At 48.7% G+C, this 20,036-nt stretch overlaps 1 protein-coding gene across 1 annotated transcript; it reads right to left on the bottom strand.

Annotated features, from left to right (window-relative positions):
- Positions 1-551: 551 nt before the first annotated feature.
- On the bottom strand, positions 552-14,479 carry CFAP100 (cilia and flagella associated protein 100). Its single transcript, XM_064156065.1, has 14 exons — positions 14,316-14,479; positions 13,819-13,905; positions 13,470-13,576; positions 11,770-11,962; positions 10,979-11,046; positions 10,092-10,255; positions 9,422-9,502; positions 8,019-8,168; positions 6,428-6,476; positions 5,717-5,856; positions 4,463-4,589; positions 3,852-4,054; positions 1,793-1,882; positions 552-796 (listed from the first exon to the last, which is right to left on the bottom strand). Exons 1-14 carry the CDS (start codon positions 14,380-14,382, stop codon positions 736-738), a joined length of 1,587 nt encoding a protein of 528 aa, XP_064012135.1. The 5' UTR covers positions 14,383-14,479; the 3' UTR covers positions 552-735.
- Positions 14,480-20,036: the final 5,557 nt, after the last annotated feature.

The following is a 20,036-nucleotide window of genomic DNA, read 5'->3' as shown; positions in this document are numbered from 1 at the left end:
GGCACAAGTGAGCAGAGCCTGTCCCCCCTTCCTGATCAGCCCTCAGGTGTTAATAAACATTTATTAAATCCCCTCCAAGTCTTTTCCAGCCTAAACAGCCCCAGGTCCCTCAGCCTCTCCTCATAAGCCATGCCCTCCAGTCCTCTAATCATCCTTGTAGCCCTCCACTGGACCCACTCTGGCAGATCCCTGTTTCTCTTAAACTAGGGACCCCAAAACTGAATGCAGTTGTCAAGATGAGGTCTCACCAGAGCAAAGTAGAGAGGAAGAAGAACCTCCCTTGATCTGCTGGACACACTCTTCCTAATACACCCCAGGATCCCATTGGCCTTCTTGGCCACAAGGGCACATTGCTATCCCATCGTTAGCTTATTATCCACTAGCACTCCCAGGTCCCTCTCCACAGATGCCTCCACATCCTTGCCTTATAATGAATAGCTCCTCACTGTGAATGTTGTTAGTGAAAAGATTATTCCTACCACACATCCACCCAGCTCCAGTTTTGCCCCACTAACAAGCCAGAGGGAAAAACCACAGCTCACAGGGACCAGACATTTGCAAGGCATTTATCATCTGAGCAGACAGCAAAATAGGATATTCAAGGAAGCAACTTTAAAATGCATCTGCAAGGACAACATTGCACTTCGGAATACCACTACTGCTTCACAGCTTGTTCTAAGATGCTCTCGTCCACCACCTTGTGCGGGAGGGTCACCTTCAACGCCTCATTCTCTTTCATTGCTCGGCAGATCGTTTCGTAAGCATAGTCGTTCCCCGACCAGCAGCGTCTGGCGACCTGTCAGGCAAGACAATCGAGGGGTGTGAAAATGCCACCTTTCTCTTGCCACATCCATCTTACACAACATCTGTGCAAGCACTGGCACGCAGTTTCCTGGCCATAAATCTTTCAGCCCTCTGCCAGTTGTTATAGTGCTTCATTTCTATGCAGAGCATTTGCATGGACTTGCTAGATTGCCATGCAGAGACAGAACCCTGGGCAGCGAACATTGGTGGAGCCAGGCACCTTATAGGAGTTACCAATCCCTCACTAACAATGCTTGTGCTTTCTACCCCAGCTGTGTAAAGCCAGCACTTGCTTTAGAGAACAGCATCCTTTCAGTGCTTTTTGTACTGGGATGAACACTTAAAAGCTAAAATGCCACTCAATGCATTTTAAACTATGAAACCAGAGAATCAACCAGGTTGGAAGAGACCTCCAAGATCATCCAGACCAACCTAGCACCCAGCCCTGGCCAATCAAATAGACCATGGCACTAAGTGCCTCACCCAGTCTTTCCTTGAACACCTCTTTATAGTCCTGAAGGAGACTTGTGATCATACTAAACACCTGGCAGGTGTCTGTCTTAGTGCCTTAGGTGCCTTAACAGTGCTTATTTTACTCTTGCTAGTCAGGTGTGTGGGGGTGGTGCTCTTGGCTGTTTTTAATATACCAGGAGAGCAGTGGGTCTGCGAGAACAGATTACAGAGCCATTCAGCTAGCCAAGAAAAGAAAACAAAAAGGGAATGGGAGCAGCACAGGTGAGAAGCCATTCACTTTGTTTAATTTATTAACTACAGTTATGCAGGGGGATTGACAGTGCCATAGGAGCAGGTATCCAAGTACATTCTTCAACATCCCATCTGGTTTATTGCTAGTTAAAACACTTTTGCATGTGGTGTACCATCTGTTACTCAGGACAATCATATCCTGTGGAATATCAGATTCACAGTAAGTTTACATAGGAATCAGCACCATGCATTGCATGTTTTTTAAGAAGACACTGGTCCTTACATTTTTGCATCTGACAGTGGTTTTTTCAGCATCCTTTTCAGTCTTTCCTCCTCCTGCTGCTTCTCTTGTCTTCGCTTTTCCTCTCTGAGCCTTTTGAAGGGAGTAAATAAAGGATGGGTTAAAGGCAGTGTGCAGCTATGCCAAGTATGCATCAACATCTAACACCTACCCAGTGACAGAACAAGAGGACACAGTCTCAAACTGTGCCAGGGCACGTTTAGGCTGGATGTTAGGAAGAAATTCTTCAGGGAAAGAGTGATTGGCATTGGAATGGGCTGCCCAGGGAGGTGGTGGAGTCACCGTCCCTGGTGGTATTCAAGAGGAGACTGGATGGGGCACTTAGTGCCATGGGTTAGTTGATTGGACAGGGCTGAGTGCTAGGTTGGACTCGGTGGTGCTAGAGGTCTTTTCCAATGCGGTTACTTCTGTGAGGCTTGACAGGGCTCTGGCAAGCTGGTCCAAGCGGAGGATGCCCCTGCTTGCTGCAGGAGGGGTTGGACTAGATGACTTATGGAGGTTCCTTCCAACCCAAACCATGCTATGATTCCTCCATCCCCAGAGTGGAATGAACCTGTGTCTTTCCTCTTTTGCTAGGAGTGCAAAACCATTCACAGGCCACCAGGGAGAAGCATCCAACTCTTTCTGCTATGAAAGTGAAGAAAGATGCAGAGAAGGAGAGCAAGTATGGGGGACATGCCACAGTTCTGCCTTTAAATCCTTTTTATCTGCTGGATCTGATCTGAGGATGGCCAGATACAATCAGCTGCCCTGTCACAGCTGTGTCATTTTAGGGGAGATTTCATGTGTATAACTGAGTCAAAAGTAGGTGCCTTCTCTTAGCACCCAAATTTAATGTGTTGATTAGCTGCTATTTAGTGATACAAGTTAAACTTAGGAGTCCTGTGGAAGTAACATGTGAAAGCTGGCACTGCTGACAAGTGCCCTTGTGCACCTGTTGAAACCTGGCAAAATATCAAGGGCACATCAGACTTTGAGTGTGTTAAAATATTACTCCCCTGTAGTTATCTATTTAATCAGCTGAAGTATTGTTACACAATCACAGAATTTGTCGGGTTGGAGAAGACCTCCAAGCTCACAGAGTCCAATCATTAGTTTCACACTGACAGGTCCTTGGCTAAACCAAATCCCTCAGCACAATATCTAAACACTGTGAATCACTATGGTTGGAAAGGACTACCAGGATCATCCAGTCCAACCTTCATCCCAGCATCCTTCATCACTAGACCATAGCCTCAAGCACCACAGCCACTCTCCTTTTAAACACCTCCAGGGATGGTGAGTCCACCACCTCCCTGGGCAGCCTGTTCCAGTGCCTGACCACCTGCTCAGTAAAGAACTTCCTCCCAACATCCAACCTAAACCTCCCCTGATGCAACTTGAGTCTGTTTCGTCTTGTCCTACCCTTAGTAATTCAGGGGAAGAGACCAGCTCCAGCCTCACTGCAACCTCCTTTTAGGTAGTTGTAGAGGGCAATAAGGTCCCCTCTCAGCCTCCTCTTCTCCAGACTAAACACCCCCAGCTCCCTCAGCTGCTCCTCACAGGTCAGGTTTGCCAGACCTCTCCCCAGCCTCTTTGCCCTTCTCTGCACCTGCTCCAGCACCTCAATGTCCCTCCTGTACTGTGGTGACCAAAACTGGACACAGCACTCGAGCTGTGGTCTCATGAGTGCTGAGCACAGGGGCATGATCAGCTCCCTACTCCTGCAACTTGCCTACTTAAAATGCTGATTCCATTAAGTAAATCTGGGTTGGTTTGTTTGCTGCTTTGTTTTTTTGATGCTTCCAGATTTTGCCCTTTTCTGATGTAGCTTCCATCTGTTTCCTAAGGTAGCTGTGGGCTGCTGCTCCCTAAATGGGAGGTAGAAGCACTATGACTGTGAAGCCCTTACAGAAGTAAAATGGTCACATGGGTTTTCAGATTGCTGATAGAGTTTCCTGGGCTGAGCTGACAAATTTGGCTTTACCAGTGGCTTTGATTTTGGGCTCTCAACATTCAAAACCAGCAGGCCCCTTTCCAGAAGAGAGTTCTTTTGTCTTACCTTAACCTCCATTCCTTCTGCTTGGCTTTCACAATCGGATTTAATGTTTCTGGTGGAATTGTCTCCAGTTCATCCAGTAAATCATGGACCTGTTTTTCTATCCTTATTAGCATCTGCTCTGTCTGCAGGTTTGCTCCACTTTCTCCTGTGTAGTGTCTATAAACCTCCTGCACCTTCTTCTTCAGGCTTTCCAGCATTTTGTCCTAGAGAGGAACTATGATGAGAGCCACAGCTGTGCCTGCCCAGTAACCACTTGTTTCCCAGTTTGCTCAGCACCAGTGTCTGGGGTAGATGGCTGAGACGGACAGAACTGAGCCATTTTTCTCTTGGTCTCCACAGCTTTGCTGTGGCAGGAGACAGTTTGCAGCTACCTGGTTGCCTCTGCAAGCCCTGCTCCCAGCCTGCAGAAGCTGCATGGAGCAGACACATTTGTCCCAGTTCACTGCCCCAGCTGTGGCTGCCTTGCTGGAAAACGATGCTGATCCCTCCCCAGTGCCACCCACTGCCTACCTCTTTTTTTTATTTATTTTTTTTTTTTTTTTTCCAGATGGATGTGCCTGGAGGACACATTTATGTGTGCTAAACCCCCTTGCCTTCATCTCAGCATGTACCTGCTCCTCAGCTTCAGAGAAGCAGAGGTGAACTTTAAGCTTCAGATCTGCTTTTTTCTCTTCTTCCTTGGCAGTGGCGGATTTGAGGGTGGCTACCTGCTGTTTCAGCTCTGCTAACTTCTTCTCCCTAAGCCAGAAGAGAATGGAGATGTTTAGAAAGGGCACCTCTGAAAGCCAGGACTCCACTGCTTGCTCTCCGGGCTGGGACCGTCTCTGCTGCTGCCGGCAGATGGAGGTAACACTTCATGCCATTCCTGGGGAACTTGGCCCCGCAGCTCTGAGAGCAGAGGGAACTTGGGGTTCTTCTGGAATAACAGTTGTTATGCTGCCGTGGGGGAGGGAGAAAGTAGCACAGCTAAACCTGCAAGGCTTTTTAATGAGTCAACGAGGGAGGTGGGCTACCTCTGAAAACTTTCATAAGGGGCTAAGCTACCCTACAAATGGGAACGTGTTGTCTACCTGCCATGGAAACACACTGCACTTACACTTGGAGTCCCTGCTGGCTGCTTCTAGAGGTTGCAGTGAGTCTGCACTTGGTGCTGGTTTGGATCACTTCAGCACATGCCTTGTTTCTTCCTTTGGTCTTTCTTGATGAGAATTACACAATACTTCTGCTTTATGTCCACTCCAACAAGTTAAATGAACCAGTTCCTCAGCCTGTGCCTGGAGGACTAAGGAGCTAGTCCCAAACTCCAGCCTGACCTCCCAAATGATAGATGGGTTTCTTTCCTAGCAGCTCACAAACTGGTGAGCTGAATGCACTGTAGCTGGGCTCTGAGGCATGAGAAAGAGACTCTTTCTGTGTGCTGCATGACAAGCATCACAAGTGAACTGTAGCATGCAGCCTGATGTTGAGGTGCTAGTAGGAGGAAGAGAATCATAGAATCAACCAGGCTGGAAGAGACCTCCAAGATCATCCAGTCCAACCTAGCACCCATCCCTAGCCAGTCAACTAGACCATGGCACTAAGTGCCCCATCCAGTCTTTTCTTGAACACCTTCAGGGACAGTGACTCCAGCACCTCCCTGGGCAGCCCATTCCAATGGCAATCACTCTCTCTGCCAACAACTTCCTCCTAACATCCAGCCTAGACCTGCCCTGGCACAACTTGAGACTGTGTCCCCTTGTTCTCTTGCTGGTTGCCTGGCAGGAGAGACCAACCCCACCTGGCTACAACCTCCCTTCAGGTAGTCACCCGTGTTTGAAAGCTGGCCCACAGGGACCCCTTCCCAGGATTTCCAGGGTCATACTTACTTGCTTACACATTCGGTGATGAGCTTGTCCACTGTTGTGTTGGTATCCTTGGGATTCTGGATGAGGGACAAGATATCTTCCTCCATCTTTGTTAAAACAGACAGCACTTGTTGGGGATCAGTAAAATACAACTCAGGCTCCTGGAGTGGGGAAACAGATGGCAATGAGCTTTTGCTCTCCTCTGGCTTGCTTTCTGTTGCACTACATGGAGGCTGGTCTGCACCAGCCCTGGCTGCTCAAGTACTCTCCCACTCAGAGAGGTCTGTGCCTGCCCCAGGTATATTATGCCTCCTATTTTCCTGCTTAGTGCATGGCTATATGCTGCCCCAGCAGCTCATCCCCAAACCAAGCTGCATTTTGAGGAGTAAAAAGTGTTGCAAACATCTGTGAATGGGAAAATTTCCATTTTAGACAGAAACCAATGGCTTCACTCATTTCAGAATCTCTCATTACATGATGTGAGGGCATGTGGAGGGGCTGGCAGGCTTTGAGATGAGGGGTTTTGGAAAGTGGAGGCTGAAAATGGCACTGAGGTGTTTATCATATGTGTTGCTGAAAGATGAACACTTAGGGGTGTATAAATACATAGTTACAGTAGCTCCTCAATACCATAGTGGATGGTTAGAAGGTGAGAGAACTGAGTGAATACAAAGTCAACAAGTTGCATAGGACAAACAGAAAGTGCAAATATTTCAATACAAGGCTTCTGACCTCATCCTCATCCGAGCTGGTTTCGCTTTCTACATCCGCCAGTGAAGAGCTGTAAAAAAAACCCAGTTTGCATATCAAGCCCTTAAAGAAACAACAGCTGGAAGGAGGCCTTGCTAGTGAGTCCCAAACACAGTTGTTTGCTGGTGCTCTTTGCTCCTGAACAGTCCTTTCTTTGCACAGCCGCACGTTTGGTCCCCTGTGGCTGCGAGCTGTGTGGGGGTCATAGGAGCCAGAGGTCGCACAAACAGGCGGCGCAGGAGCTGCGTCTGTCCCAAGCAAGCTGCCGTTTGAGCTGCTGCAGGCACTGCTGGCCAGCAGGGTCGGGACGTGACGCATGAGCCTGAACTTGGAGCGTTGATCCAAATGCCTTTAAACTCGACGGGAGGCTTTGGCTCTTGGGCAATGAGAAAGCTTAGGTAAGAGCCTTACTGAAAAGGCTCAGGAGGCAGCACAGTGAGCGCAGAGGATGCCTTGCGCTTGGCGCCGGCTGCGGTACCGCTCCCGAGCTACATGCTGTAGCCGCCACGGGACGCTAGAGGGCGACTCTGAGTCGCTCCCTTTGCGCAGCTGAGCGCCGCTGACCAGCAGCGCAGCCTCTCGCTTCTCTGCTCAGCCCCGGGATCGAGCAGCGCAGAGAGCGAGGCAAAAGGTGCCTGACTGCTCTTGGCAGCAGTCTGCTCATCACCTTTACTTGTACTTGTCATGCTGTGCCGTGGAAGGGTGAAAAACCTTCATTTGTGTTCCCCTTGTACCAGCCTCACCTGCGTCTTCATCACCACTGTCATGTGGCAGCAGCTCAGCAATTGCAGAGGCTTCACAACGTGTGGCGTGTGGCAGCCCTGGCACTTACAGCGTTCTGAATAGAGGCAGAGGAAATGGCCCTGCAAGCAGTGACTTCAGTCTCTACTGCTAGGCAGGGGTTTGGCCTTAGGAGAGCCACTGGCTGCTCACACTTTGCTTTCCAAGGCAATTGCTTGCTTTGCCTCAAGAAGCCTGGCCCTGCCTATTACTGCAGTTACTCTGCCTGCATCCCACCACACACTGTCTGAAAGCTCTTACTAAAAGTAGACAGTCAATGCAATGTGGATCTACAGTGATGTTGGACCTGCATTAGAGAACCACAGAATCAGTCAGGGTTGGAAGGGACCACAAGGATCATCTAGTTCCAACCTCCCTGCCATGGGCAGGAGCACTCTACACTAAATCAGGCTGGCCACAGCCTCATCCAGCCTGGCCTTAACTCCCATGCTGGCTGTGATCAACAGTGGGAACCAGTAACAGCCACAAAGCCACAGAGAAGCTTTGCTCCAGGACAAATGCCTGAGGTAACCCTCCTGGGGTTACCTCCACACCCAAATTCTTTTGTTAAGGTTCTCAGCCGTGGGCTGGAGGAGGGAGCCCTGTTGGAGTAGGTACATAGGTACTGAATTGCACACCTGATGCCTTTCTAGTGTTGATTTGTTCCAAAGAGACCCAGATGTCAGCCAGCTCACAGCGAAGGTGAGGAGCGTGTTCCCTTTGTGCTGACTCCCAGTCAGTTGAGTGTTCTGTACAGCACTGAGGTCTGCTGTTTGCTTTGGCTAATACTTACAGTTCTCCTGTTGATAGAAATGCTTTCAAGTATTTCCCCTTCGTGCCCTTTTTCCCATGTTTCTCCTGCCACTCTTTCGGAGATAGTTTGTAGAAGAAGTCCCTGTAGAGCTTGTACTCCTGCAGGGTGTTCTTCATTTTCACTATATCACTGCGTTAAGAGAGGTGGACAGGGTTTGCTGGGGGCAGGAAAGGCCCTGCTTGAATAGGTTTTCTAACTCCTGATGCTCAGCTTCACCCAGAGAAAGGACACGAGGCCACACATCTTCACGTGTGTGCAGGGGCAAGGGGAGCCTGCCCTGACTGCTGTGCTTCCTCATCTGGAAGACATCTGGTCACATAGAATCATGGAATGTCAGGGGCTGGAAGGAATCTCAAATGATCATCTTGTGCAGCCCCCCTGCCAGAGCAAGATCACCTAGAGCAGATCACACAGGAATGCATCCAGATGGTTCTTGAATATCTCCAGAGAGGGAGACTCCACAACCCCCCTGGGCAGCCTGTTCCAGTGCTCTGTCACTCTCACAGGGCAAAAATCCTCCTCAGGTTCACATGGTTCAACTTCCACCCATTGCCCCTTGTCCTGTCCCTGGGCATCACCCAGCAGATCCTGGCTCCTGCCTCCTGGCACTCACCCCTTACATATTTATAAGCATGAATGAGGTCACCCCTTAGTCTCCTCCTCTCCAAGCTCAGAAGCCCCAGCTCCCTCAGGCTCTCCTTGCAAGGAAGATGTTCAACTTCCTTAATCATCTTTGTGGCTCTGTGCTGGACTCTCTCAAGCAGTTCTATGTCCTTCTTGAGCTGGGGGGCCCAGAACTGGACACAATACTGCAGATGAATCCTCACCAGGGCAGAGTAGAGGGGAAGGAGAACCTCCCTTGACCCACCAACCACAGCCCTTCTGATACACCCCAGAATGGCATTGGCCTTCCTGGCCACAAGAGCACACTGCTGGCTCACAGCCATCCTTCCATCCACCAGGACTCCCAAGTCTTTCTCTTTGCTGCTCTCACATCTTTGTGGTCAGATTCTTGCTGTGGCACTGGGCTTGCTAATTTCTACTTTAAATGAATGAGAACTCTTGCCAGCTCACCTCATACTGGCAATTCTAATTGATTTAGTTTGCCCTTTCCCCAGGTCACCACTGAAATGCTTGGCTTAGTGTTGGCTGGGTTTTAATCTGAGGCTAGGCATTTAGTTTTGAGTTTGGAATACTTATACTTAAAAATCATTAAAGTACTAGCTGAGGTGTTCCAGAAACAAAGCCAGCATCTGGAAAATCAGAGCTGAAACCTTCTGAGTCTTAACATTGACCATGCCTGCCTTTTATCCTGAGGGCTGTGAGGGTACAAGGCTGCAGGAGCTGTTGAAAGCTGGGCAGGAGTAGTGAGCAGCTCTTACCTTTTGACATCCTCTATTTGGGAGTTGATTTCCTGGATCTCTCTTGTTTTCTCTTCCTGTGCTGCAACTTCTTTTCTGACACTAGGAAAGAATACATAAACATAAGCAAACAGTAAGTGGGTAGTGAGTCAAAGTGTGCCTAAAACAGAGAAGATGATGTGGGGAGAGCGCTAGAAATCTCTCACAGGTGTATTCCAGGTGGTGCTTGCCTCCTGCCCGAAGGCCCTGCTTGTCTTGGCAAAGAGAGCACAGGGTCCCAGTGAAGCTGCCAAGTGAAGACCTTCTTAATTTGGCTGCTGCTGAGCATCAGTTGCTGCTCTGCCTTTGCAATGGGACAAAGTGCTCAGTTTGCTTCAGGTAGGGAACTGTTCCTGCTCTGAAGGGCTGGGCAGAAGCATGTCCTGCTGGTAAGGAGGTGTGGGAAGAATGGAAGAGGGAAGGTCAGCAGTTCCCTGCTGCAGGCAAATCAGGGGCATTTGCAATGAGGGCGTTTCTCAGCTATTGTCTCCTTCCTTGTTTTCATTGAAAGCGTGGAGAGGAAGTGCCACCAAGACTGTAACTCTGAGCAAAATCAGACCCTTTGCTAGCCAAACCCTGCAGGAAGGCCGAGCAAAGATCTCTCCTGCCCGCCACAAAAGAGCCCACGAATAGCTCCCTCTACTTCCATCACCTTTCTAAGGCTTGAGAGTACTGTTTCTGCCTCTCCTTCTGGGCCTCATAAAACGCGGCAGCATCCTTCTTCATCTTTCTTTCTGCCTCTTCCAGCTTTCTTTCCTCTCTCTCTGCTGTGCTGTCCATCTTTTGCATCTCCTCTCGCATTACTGCCATGGCATACTGAAACGAGCCCCAGAACAACACAGTCACGTTGCCTGGTTGCTTTTAAATGATGCATCTGTTTAGCTTTGTTCTTGGTTACTTTACTACCATAAGAGAAGGAGGAGGAGAGGGCAAGGATTTCAAACAACAGTGTGTGTCTTGGTGCAAAATAGGCACATCTTTTCCAGGAGACCTTTCAGAAGTAACATACAAAGTGAAATGAAAAGCAGACTCCAGAAGTCCCCACACTGTATGAACTCCTGGCTGACAGAGACTGATTCAGTTGTGCTACAGCACAGTTACAGAGGTGAATAATCATAGAGCCATGAATAATATAGTTGCACTGGATGTGTATTGTTTGGACTGGATGAGCTGGGAGGTTTCTTCCAACCTGGTTGATTCTATGATTCACAACTGCCTTATTTTGTGTTCAGAATGGTCCTGGCTATGGTCTGTGTGTAGGACAGCAGGAGCAAGGTGGTTGGTGTGTCTGTGCAGCTCAGCTTACAAATGGAATAGCTGCATGGATGCTGCAAATCACCTGTGTTCCTTTCTTTCTTGCTTGGGCTGTGGACTCTGAGTGTTTTTAACACAGGACTTGGACAGTTAGTTCATGATGTGTGCCTCCTTGGGATGGTCTCTAAGCAATGGATCTTGGGGCTGGGAGGGGAAATACAAACCAAAACAACACAGGGAGGAATAATTAAATGAACAGAAAGTAACACTCTTAAAGCCAAGCACCTCGAGGTAGAATATCTCTCTTAGGTCATTTATCTCGTCATGGAGGCTCCTCTTTTGTAATGGGTAATCTGAAATTAGGATAGAAAGATGATCAGAGTAGAGGGGAAATATGGGCAGGGGAAAACACAGTAGATATGTAGGCTGCTGTGAGCATGTGCTTGGCATTAGAGGCAGCTATACTGATTACTGCAGCTCAGACCTCGATTAGGATCAGTTTTGTGTGGGCTTTCATTGAGCAAAACTAAACAACATGGAGTGGTCTTTACAGTGGTTGATGTCCTCTAGACAGAAATGGCAAAGTTACTTCTTCAAGCAAAGCCTGGATGAGGCACTTAGTGCCATGGTCTGGTTGACTGGATAGGGCTGGGGGATAGGTTTGACTGGATGATCTTGGAGGTCTCTTCCAACCTGGTTGATTCTATGATTCTCCTGCCAGAGGCAGAAGATTTATGTCCACAGCCACTAAAACATACTTTCAAGTCAGTTTAGTAGTAGTGTCTCTGTGACACAAAATCTTGCAACCTCTCAGCTGGTTCCCAGATGATTCCAAGAGCTCCCAGCTCTTGTGAAGGCCACTTGGGACGATGGAACCCAGGCTGCTGCAGCGAGGGTGAGCCATGCCTCATCCATGAGTGCACACAGAGGCTGGCAAAAGGCAGACTATAACTTCTGTGACTACCAGAGCACAGCAAAGATAGAGCTAACTGCTATTCCCATTCCCTCTCTGATTCCTGCTGTAGGCTGTTACTCAGCTGAGCAGCACCACTACACAGATAGTCACTGTTTCCTACCGGTTTTAATGGGTAGCTTCCCTGAAAGAGTCTTTTGAAGTGTTTTCAGACTTTCATTGTTTGTTTCCTGTTTTCTGGCCTCCTCTTCCTCCTCCTTTTGCAGACCCTTCATCAACTCAGTTTGCTTTGCTTTTGCTTTAGTGCAGTAAGTCATTTTCTCATGGATTTTCATGGTCTTCATTCTTTCACGTTCCTATGAGAAGAAATCAGTTATGGGGAGAGTTTGATAAGTTGCTTTGTTTGCTGTGGCTTTTAAAGACATGAGTGCTTATCAGCAGGCTTGAAATTTGCAGGCTGCTAACACTGATGGATGTCTGCCTTGTTTACCTGATCCCAATGATATTCTGCCTTAAGGCAACTGAAACAATTGCTGAGCTTTTCTTCTCATTAATTTCATAGAATGGTTTGGGTTGAGAGGGACCTCTAAAGCTCATCTGGTCTAACCCCCTCTGCAGTAAGCAGGGGCATCCTCAGCTAGATCGTGTTGCCCAGAGCCTTGTCAAGCCTCACCCTGAATATGTCCAAGGATGGGGCCTCAGGTACCCCCCTGGGTAATCTGTTCCAGTGTTCCACTGCCCTCATGGTGAAGAACTTGTTCCTAACACGATTTGTATTCTGCATCCAGCCACCAGCTGTACCAGCTTGTACCTACTCAGTGTCCTAATTTTTCCTTCCTGGATTATTCCTGGGAGAGAATGGAAATTTTCAGAACTTCATCCTTCAAGTCTCCTAGTGAAAGGAAACAACAGGGCAGCCCACGCTCGATGCCAGCTCAGTCCAGCCTTCACAAAGCCATGGGAAACATTCAAGGGCACATTGAGAGGATCTATTCAAACCTACTCCAGAACTTGCTGGGGGAGAAAAGGTAGTTCATGCTCAGTGCTTTCACACCAGCTGAAGTGTAGCTCAGTGCTGTCTGCACAGTCTGGGCACGAGTTAGGCTGAGGGCATCTCTCAGCAGATATCCTTAATGCACTTCTTCCTAAGCTCTTCCCTATATGTATGTGTGTGTATGTACCAGGTTCCAACCAGGTTGGAAGAGACCTCCAAGATCATCCAGGCCAACCTAGCACCCAGCCCTAGGCAGTCAACTAGACCATGGCACCAAGTGCCTCATCCTGACTTTTCTTCAACACCTCCATGGACAGTGACTCCACCACCTCCCTGGGCAGCCCATTCCAATGCCAATCACTCTCTCTGACAACAACTTCCTCCTAACATCCAGCCTAGACCTGCCCTGGCACAACCTGAGACTGTGTCCCCTTGTTCTGTTGCTGGTTGTCTGGGAGAAGAGACCAACTCCACCTGGCTGCAGCCTCCCTTTAGGTAATTGTAGACAGCAATGAGGTCCCCCCTGAGCCTCCTCTTCTGCAGGCTGCACACCCCCAGCTCCCTCAACCTCTCCTCATTGATTTGGAAAGCAAAATGTCTTCCACCAAAGCTTCATGCAGAAATCAGTGCTAACAGCACTGGCAGTCGTCTTCTCCAGGAAGGGGGATGAGTGGTAAATCTACCTTGTTGTAAGCAGCAAAGTGCCAATATCCAGATCTTTCAGTGGCAACCAACTGCCTGTGCTCAGATCTACTGCTGTAATTTCACTGTGGACTTCAGTGGTTCTTGAAGTTGACCTGGGAGAATTCTCCACTGAATTTGGCAGCTATTATTTCTCTTGGGCACTAAGTGTTTGCATGTATACATACCATCTTAGCCTTTCTTCTCTCCTTGTCCCTCATTGAGAAAATATTGGCATCTGGAGGAATTGTAAATGGATTTTCCTCTGGCTTTTCTTCATCCTCTTTTGGGCTTTCTGCAAGAAGTGAAGGAAGGTGTAGAAGATATGTGGTGGTATATCCAGATCCAGTGCAAAGGGATCGGTGATATAAAACTGAGACCTCTGTATTGATTATGTCACTTGACCATATCTGCTGATTAACTCAGGGTTTTGGATAGGGAGTTTTGTAAGCATGGGGCTATTTTACCCCTCTCATCTATTCAGGGGCAGAAGAGTATTGAATGCAGACCTCTCCTGCAAGAGCATCATGAGCTTACCTGACAGTGAAAGCTGAGTTTCCATCCCAGATTTGGAAGAGAACCCTTCAGATGCTGGTTCTGTATGTAGAGATGGCATCTTTGACCCTGGCCCAAGAAGAATCATAAACAAGTCAATCAGCTGCCCTGCCCTAACTGGTGTAGTAGAGTTTTACAGCAGTGCTGGGCTTAGGGGCTCTCTGCATCTGAACCACTGAGCTTTTTGTGTCTGCAGGAATTAAAGCTTCCCTAAACTGGAAAGTATTTGTGTTCTGACCCTTCCACACCCCCCTCCCCTGAAAATGTTCATCCCTTGCTTATACACAAGCTGTGTAAAGCACAGTCCTCCTTACACACACACTGATGGTAAAGCAAAGACAAAACAATTTGGAGATAAGAAGCCCCTCAAATCCCTTGCCTGCTGTTCCACCAGCATCTGAGCTGCGATCCACACCCTTAGGTTTTCACCCTCCTATCACAGGCTCACAAGCAACATTTTAACTCCCTAAAGCTCTTACCACTAATTGCTTTGGCATCGTGGGTTTCTTGAGATAAGGCTGAACGATTGTTGGGCAGCACAGACATGCTGCTGAGAACTCTGTTGTGTTTAATTTTAGGCTGGCAAAATGTTGAAGGTTACTTGGTGGTTGTTCTGTTCAGTTTTTTTTCCTTCTCCTGAATCCAGTCTTTGCTGTAGGTCCTAGGGGAAGAGGCATAATTGTAACGATCTCACTTACAAAGAACAGATAGACCATTGTTAAAGCTATCCTTTAATCAACAAAGGCAGCACCTCCAGTGAGGTAGTAGTTCAATTGATGCCATTCTGCTGCTGGGACCATTCCTGATCTGCGCTGCTATAATCAGCAGAAAATATCCCCTTCCGCTTGCACTACTTTTAAGGCTATTTTAGAGCATCATTTTTTTTTTGCTCTGAATTGCCTCCAGTTTTTATGCATTTTTGAGCTAAAGTCATCTGGCCTCATTTCCATCGACGTCCTTGGTGCGTTGTGTTTCCTATTGGCTGCGTTTCTGCAGCTGCCCAATTAGTATCTTATTCTTTGGAGGTGTCAGAGTTTTACTGTTGCTGAGACAGAGAGGCTGAGGTAGAATTCAGGCTGTTTGAATTCACCCCAGATGCTTTCCTTCTTCTTTTCGAAGCCCCTCTTCTAAAAACCTCCTTGGCCGACTGCTTAGGTTTTAACTCTCTCCAAGCTGTGCATAACTTCTGTATCAAGTATTGGAATCTGTTTCTAGGACTAACTTATAAACACTAATTTTATCAAGGTATTTTAATCAATTTTATCAATACAAATACTAATTTTGTCTGGTTTTGTTTTTGTGGTTGTTGTTGTTGAGTTTCTTAGGGGTTTGTTGTTTGTTTTGGGCACGATGCTAAAAGCTCCAGAAGTGCTACTTGTGCTAGCTGCAATGATTAGCTCCATAATGCAAATGAATTACTTTGCTGCTGGAATCATTTGGCAATATATATTTCACTGCCTCTGACGTTTTTATGTTTCAGTAGCTACACACCAAGGGCCAGCAGTGTGTGAACCGACAGATAAGGCGTTCATGGGTCTACTTTACTGAAGCGTTTATGTGGTGTTTTCCCCTAGCATCAAGCACTCAAGTGATTTGGATGATCCCAGCGCCTTCAGGGAACGCTTGTTGCGCTCGCCTGGGGGAACCAGGCTAAGTTCTGAGCTACAGAGCAACTCTGTGTCCCATTTCCCACTGCAGCCTCCCCACCACTCACCCTCAGCGCAGGAGATGCTTAGCGTGTGCGACACATGCCAGCATCCCCCTTGAGCCGGACGCTGTCTCCGATGTCGCAAACAGAAAACAAACTGCAGCGCTTGCCCTCACCTCTTTGGGTTTGGCTTTCTCGACGAAAAGAAAGCTACTCCGGGCTCCTCTGCACGGCGGGGCCCTGATCTGAAGCGGATCTGGATGTGGACGTGGCTGCCCTGCAGCTCGGCTCCGCACTGGGCTTTCGGCTGCCTCTTGTTTGCGTTGCCATGGGAACCAGTTGCCAGGCAGCACCCGAGCGGCACCCCTTGGAGCCTTGCCCGGCCGTTGCCCCTGGGTCTGCTGCAGCCGGGACAAGTGTCCCTACCCCAGCGGAGCGGGGCTGAGCCTGCTGGGTCCTCTGGGAGCCCAGCAGCCACGGCAGGCTTTGCAAACCCACCTGCCTGCCCGGCTGCCGCAGAGGCACGTTGGTAGCTACTTAAATCCCCATTTTCGCTGCATTCTCTTTCTGAAAAGACCAAACCGGTTTCGAGTGGATCGTGTTCTTCTCTAGGCTCTTTAAATGCAATTTCAGCTTTCTGGAACAGCATTTCCTTTCCTTTACCAAGAGGTTTCCAAAGTCCTTTCTCCATTTGAGTAACCCGTGCAATAAATAGCACAATTTTCTCTAAGTGCAAGCTCCCATTTGATTGTTACAGCTCTTTTCTGTAGTTGCTGATTATCAAGAGCCTGGATTCAGGCAACAGAAGGAAAATGCTTATACAGGAAGAAATTTCTCTTTATTCTGCACATGAATGCTTTGATTTTTAGCAGTGATGCAGAAAACCACAGTGCTATCTTTAGTACGTTTTGGGATGTTTCCCAAATGGATTGGGGAGTGTGTATGAAAAATAGGACTGCAGAATGATTTCCATTAGCCCCCCTCCCCCCCAAAAAAATACCACTCAAGAATAAATTGCCCTTCAGATGCATTTTTCTAAAGGCATGCTATCAGAGGTTATGTTGTCCAGGAAGACCAGTGCCTTACAGAACTGGGAGTTTGCTGCAGCAGTAACACCACAGAAATGGAGGGCAAAAAGAATGCAATTGAACAATTTTGGCTCTGTCTGGAATCATCTCTATACCAGTGAATGCTGCATTTATACAGCCACTGATCTGCTCCGTGCTGTCGTAGAATCATAGGATCAACCAGGTTGGAAGAGACCTCCAAGATCATAGAATCATAGAATCAACCAGGTTGGAAGAGACCTCCAAGATCATCCAGTCCAACCTAGCACCCAGCCCTGTCCAGTCAACTAGACCATGGCACTAAGTGCCTCATTCAGTCTTTTCTTGAAGACCCCCAGGGATGGTGACTCCACCACCTCCCTGGGCAGCCCATTCCAATGGGAAAAGGTCATCCAGTTCAACCTAGCACCCAGCCCTATCCAGTCAACTAGACCATGCTAAATGCTTATTACCCCAAAATGGAACAGAGATGATTTCAAAGCAGGGATGTGTTTTGTGAATTCTGGCAGCTGTCAAGCTCTTCATAGCTCTGGTTCATTGTTTATGTCCCACACATGCCATAAGCCACTTAAGCTTTGCCTTCTCTTTAAGGCAAAGAAGTTTTTTTCAGGCCAGAAGGACATCTGGGGTCTATTCTTAGCCACCATTAACTTGGTTAATGATGGGAATAAATAGCATGTGCAACATCATGGGGAAATCTGCCTGGTGGCAGAGGCTGTGCAGATCATTTGGGGTTTCTGAGTTCTGCCATGCCACATGAAGGAGCCACATTTGGGGAGATTATTAGATGTCTGGACAGTGCTTCCTTGATGCACAGCTGAGAAGGACAGGCAGTTGGCATGGTGAGAATTGCAGGTTGCTGCTTCTGTTTCCTACAGGACATCTGCGATTTGAGGGCTGGAGTCTTCTTGAGGGGGCTCATTTAAGTGTTTAACTTTGGTTTCTGCAACATGAGCCACAAAATGCACCATGCAAAGGAAAAAGCCTGTAAAGAGCCAGCAAACATCACCAAAAGACCAAATGGGTTGGCAGCTGCTTCTTTCTTCTGAACTCTTGATCCTGTATCTCCCGGTGAATTGTGTCTGCAGAACCCGGAGCATCCCAGGAGGGAGAAAGAGACGTTAGAGCCTGTTCCCAGGGTTAGACACAAGGAAGGAGGAGACATCCTCAAGTGTTAGCAGGACATTGCCTGCAAGAGCTCTGCTCCTTCAGTGTGGTCTCTGGTGAACTGTCAAAGAGAACTTTTTCTGCTGATGGGTCTCTCTGGGACACTGTTCTCCTGCCTTTCTTCCGTACGGTGGGGAAGCAGCTGCAAGATGTTTATGGAGATCCCATGGAGAAAATGTCTCTGCTTGTATATTTCTTGCAAAGTCTGTGCATGCTTCCAAGCTCCCTGGAAAGGCTGAAATCACAAGAAAATGACCACGTGGTTCTCCATTTGGGCTTTATTCACAGTACAAAACCCCTGGATCATCACCACAGCTCAGTGAAAGATGCCAAAAGAGACACTACCGGAGACCTATATCCATCCCACCTGAGCCCAGTGTGTCTGTTTCCCTGCACATCTTCTCTCTTTCCAGCACCAGGGGCTGAGTGGCCACACACATTGACTGCTGCACAGCAAATACAGGGCCTCTTGACAGCAGCTGGGATGTCTCCTGTCTTCTTAGGTTAAAGGGCACAAGGAAGCAATGGCACGACAGGAAAGAGATTATTATGTCTTGGAGTGGAGCCATCCCAAACAAGGGTGAGCAGATAGTGCAGGTGGCAATCAGGAGAGCTCCTGTGAACAGCAAAGCTGTGCTACTCAAGTGCTGTGGCCTCATGGGTTCTAACCACTGGCACGGCTATTCCCCCCTGCTGCATCCAGCTGAAGCCCACTCCCAGGAAAGGTCTTCAATGCAACATCTCCACGCAGGAAAAGAACGTCCTGTAACCTTCTCATGAGCAGAGCCGACCACGAGATGGCAGCAACCTTGTACTGACTGGGCTGAGGAGCTGGCTCACTGACCCGCAGCTTCCACTCCTGCTTCTCCACGCCCCTTTCACCTTACAGATGAGGTCTCCAGGCTTGATGAGCACCGAGAAACCATGGCCCATCCCGTGGGTTGAAGGAAAAGTGTCCTCGGCAAGAAAACCTGTGGTCTCTCATCTTTGCAAACAGGCTGATGGAAGAGATTTCACTCAAGTTTTGTGTCCTCCCATTGATCCACAGCCCCCAGTGTATCCCTGAGCTGACTCATCCAAAATGAGTTTGCGGTGCTCTTCCGACTGATGTGATTTCAATCTCGTGGATGAAAGCTGCTAAAGTCTCTGAAGTGCCACGTGGAAATGAGAAGACAGCTCCTGTCATCTGCCCTTTCACAGTGGGTGCACATGGCTGCTGCGTAATGACTTGGACAGAAAGCAGCAAGTGCTCAGTAATGTGGATTTCACAATCGTTCTTGCTGAGAATGCAGGCTCCTTCCTGCTGAAGAGAAAATGTTCTGCAATCTTCACCCCGGGATCCTTGCCAGATCTGGGCGAGTTTCTTCTGCAGTGCAAAGCTTACTCCAGCGTGCGCCGTGGTGGCAAAGAGTCCTTCTTGTAGTGGCTGTCAGAGGTGCACTCCTCAGACAACTGCACACAGACAAGCATTGTGCTCTGCTCTGGCTCTGAGCTAATGCAGCCAACGCCTTGAAGAGTCAGGCTCCCTGACTTCTGGATCACACTTTGGCTACAACAAGCCCAAGCAGTGCTACAGGTTGGGGACAGAGTGGCTGGAGAGCAGCCAGGAAGAAAGGGACCTGGGGGTACTGGTAGATAGTAGCTGAAGATGAGGCAGCAGTGTGCCCAGGTGGCCAAAAGAGCCAATGGCATCCTGGCCTGAATCAGGAACAGTGTGGCCAACAGGGAAAGGGAGCTTGTTCTGCCCCTGTACTCAGCACTGGTCAGGCCACACCTTGAGTCCTGTGTCCAGTGCTGGGCTCCTCAATTCAAGAGAGATGTTGAGGTGCTGGAAGGTGTCCAGAGAAGGGCAACAAAGCTGGTGAGGGGCCTGGAGCACAGCCCTGTGAGGAGAGGCTGAGGGAGCTGGGGGTGTGCAGCCTGCAGAAGAGGAGGCTCAGGGTAGACCTCATTGCTGTCTACAATTACCTGAAGGGAGGCTGTAGCCAGGTGGGGTTGGTCTCTTCTCCCAGGCAAGCAGCAACAGAACAAGGGGACACAGTCTCAAGTTGTGCCAGGGCAGGTCTAGGCTGGATGTTAGGAGGAAGTTGTTGGCAGAGAGAGTGATTGGCATTGGAATGGGCTGCCCAGGGAGGTGGTGGAGGCACCATCCCTAGAGGTGTCCAAGAAGAGCCTGGCTGAGGCACTTAGTGCCATGGTCTGGTTGATTGGCTAGGGCTGGGTGCTAGGTTGGACTGGTTGAGCTTGGAGGTCTCTTCCAACCTGCTTGGTTTTATGATTCTATGATGAGTCAGTGCAGGGACTGCTCGTTGATCACT

The sequence above is a fragment of the Pogoniulus pusillus genome, chromosome 16 (assembly GCF_015220805.1).
Source record: "Pogoniulus pusillus isolate bPogPus1 chromosome 16, bPogPus1.pri, whole genome shotgun sequence".
NCBI classification, from domain to species: domain Eukaryota; kingdom Metazoa; phylum Chordata; class Aves; order Piciformes; family Lybiidae; genus Pogoniulus; species Pogoniulus pusillus.
This window is presented reverse-complemented; position numbering and strand designations above follow the sequence as displayed.

What these genes read in the sequence shown, in the direction of transcription:
- CFAP100 (XM_064156065.1), bottom strand. Translation starts at nt 14,382, where the DNA reads ATGTCTGTGCTGCCCAACAATCGTTCAGCCTTATCTCAAGAAACCCAC. An exon ending in AACTCAGCTTTCACTGTCAG is followed by an intron (nt 13,577 to 13,818) that starts GTAAGCTCATGA and finishes CACTTCTTGCAG; the next exon opens with AAAGCCCAAAAGAGGATGAA. An exon ending in GAAGCTACCCATTAAAACCG is followed by an intron (nt 11,047 to 11,769) that starts GTAGGAAACAGT and finishes TCCTAATTTCAG; the next exon opens with ATTACCCATTACAAAAGAGG.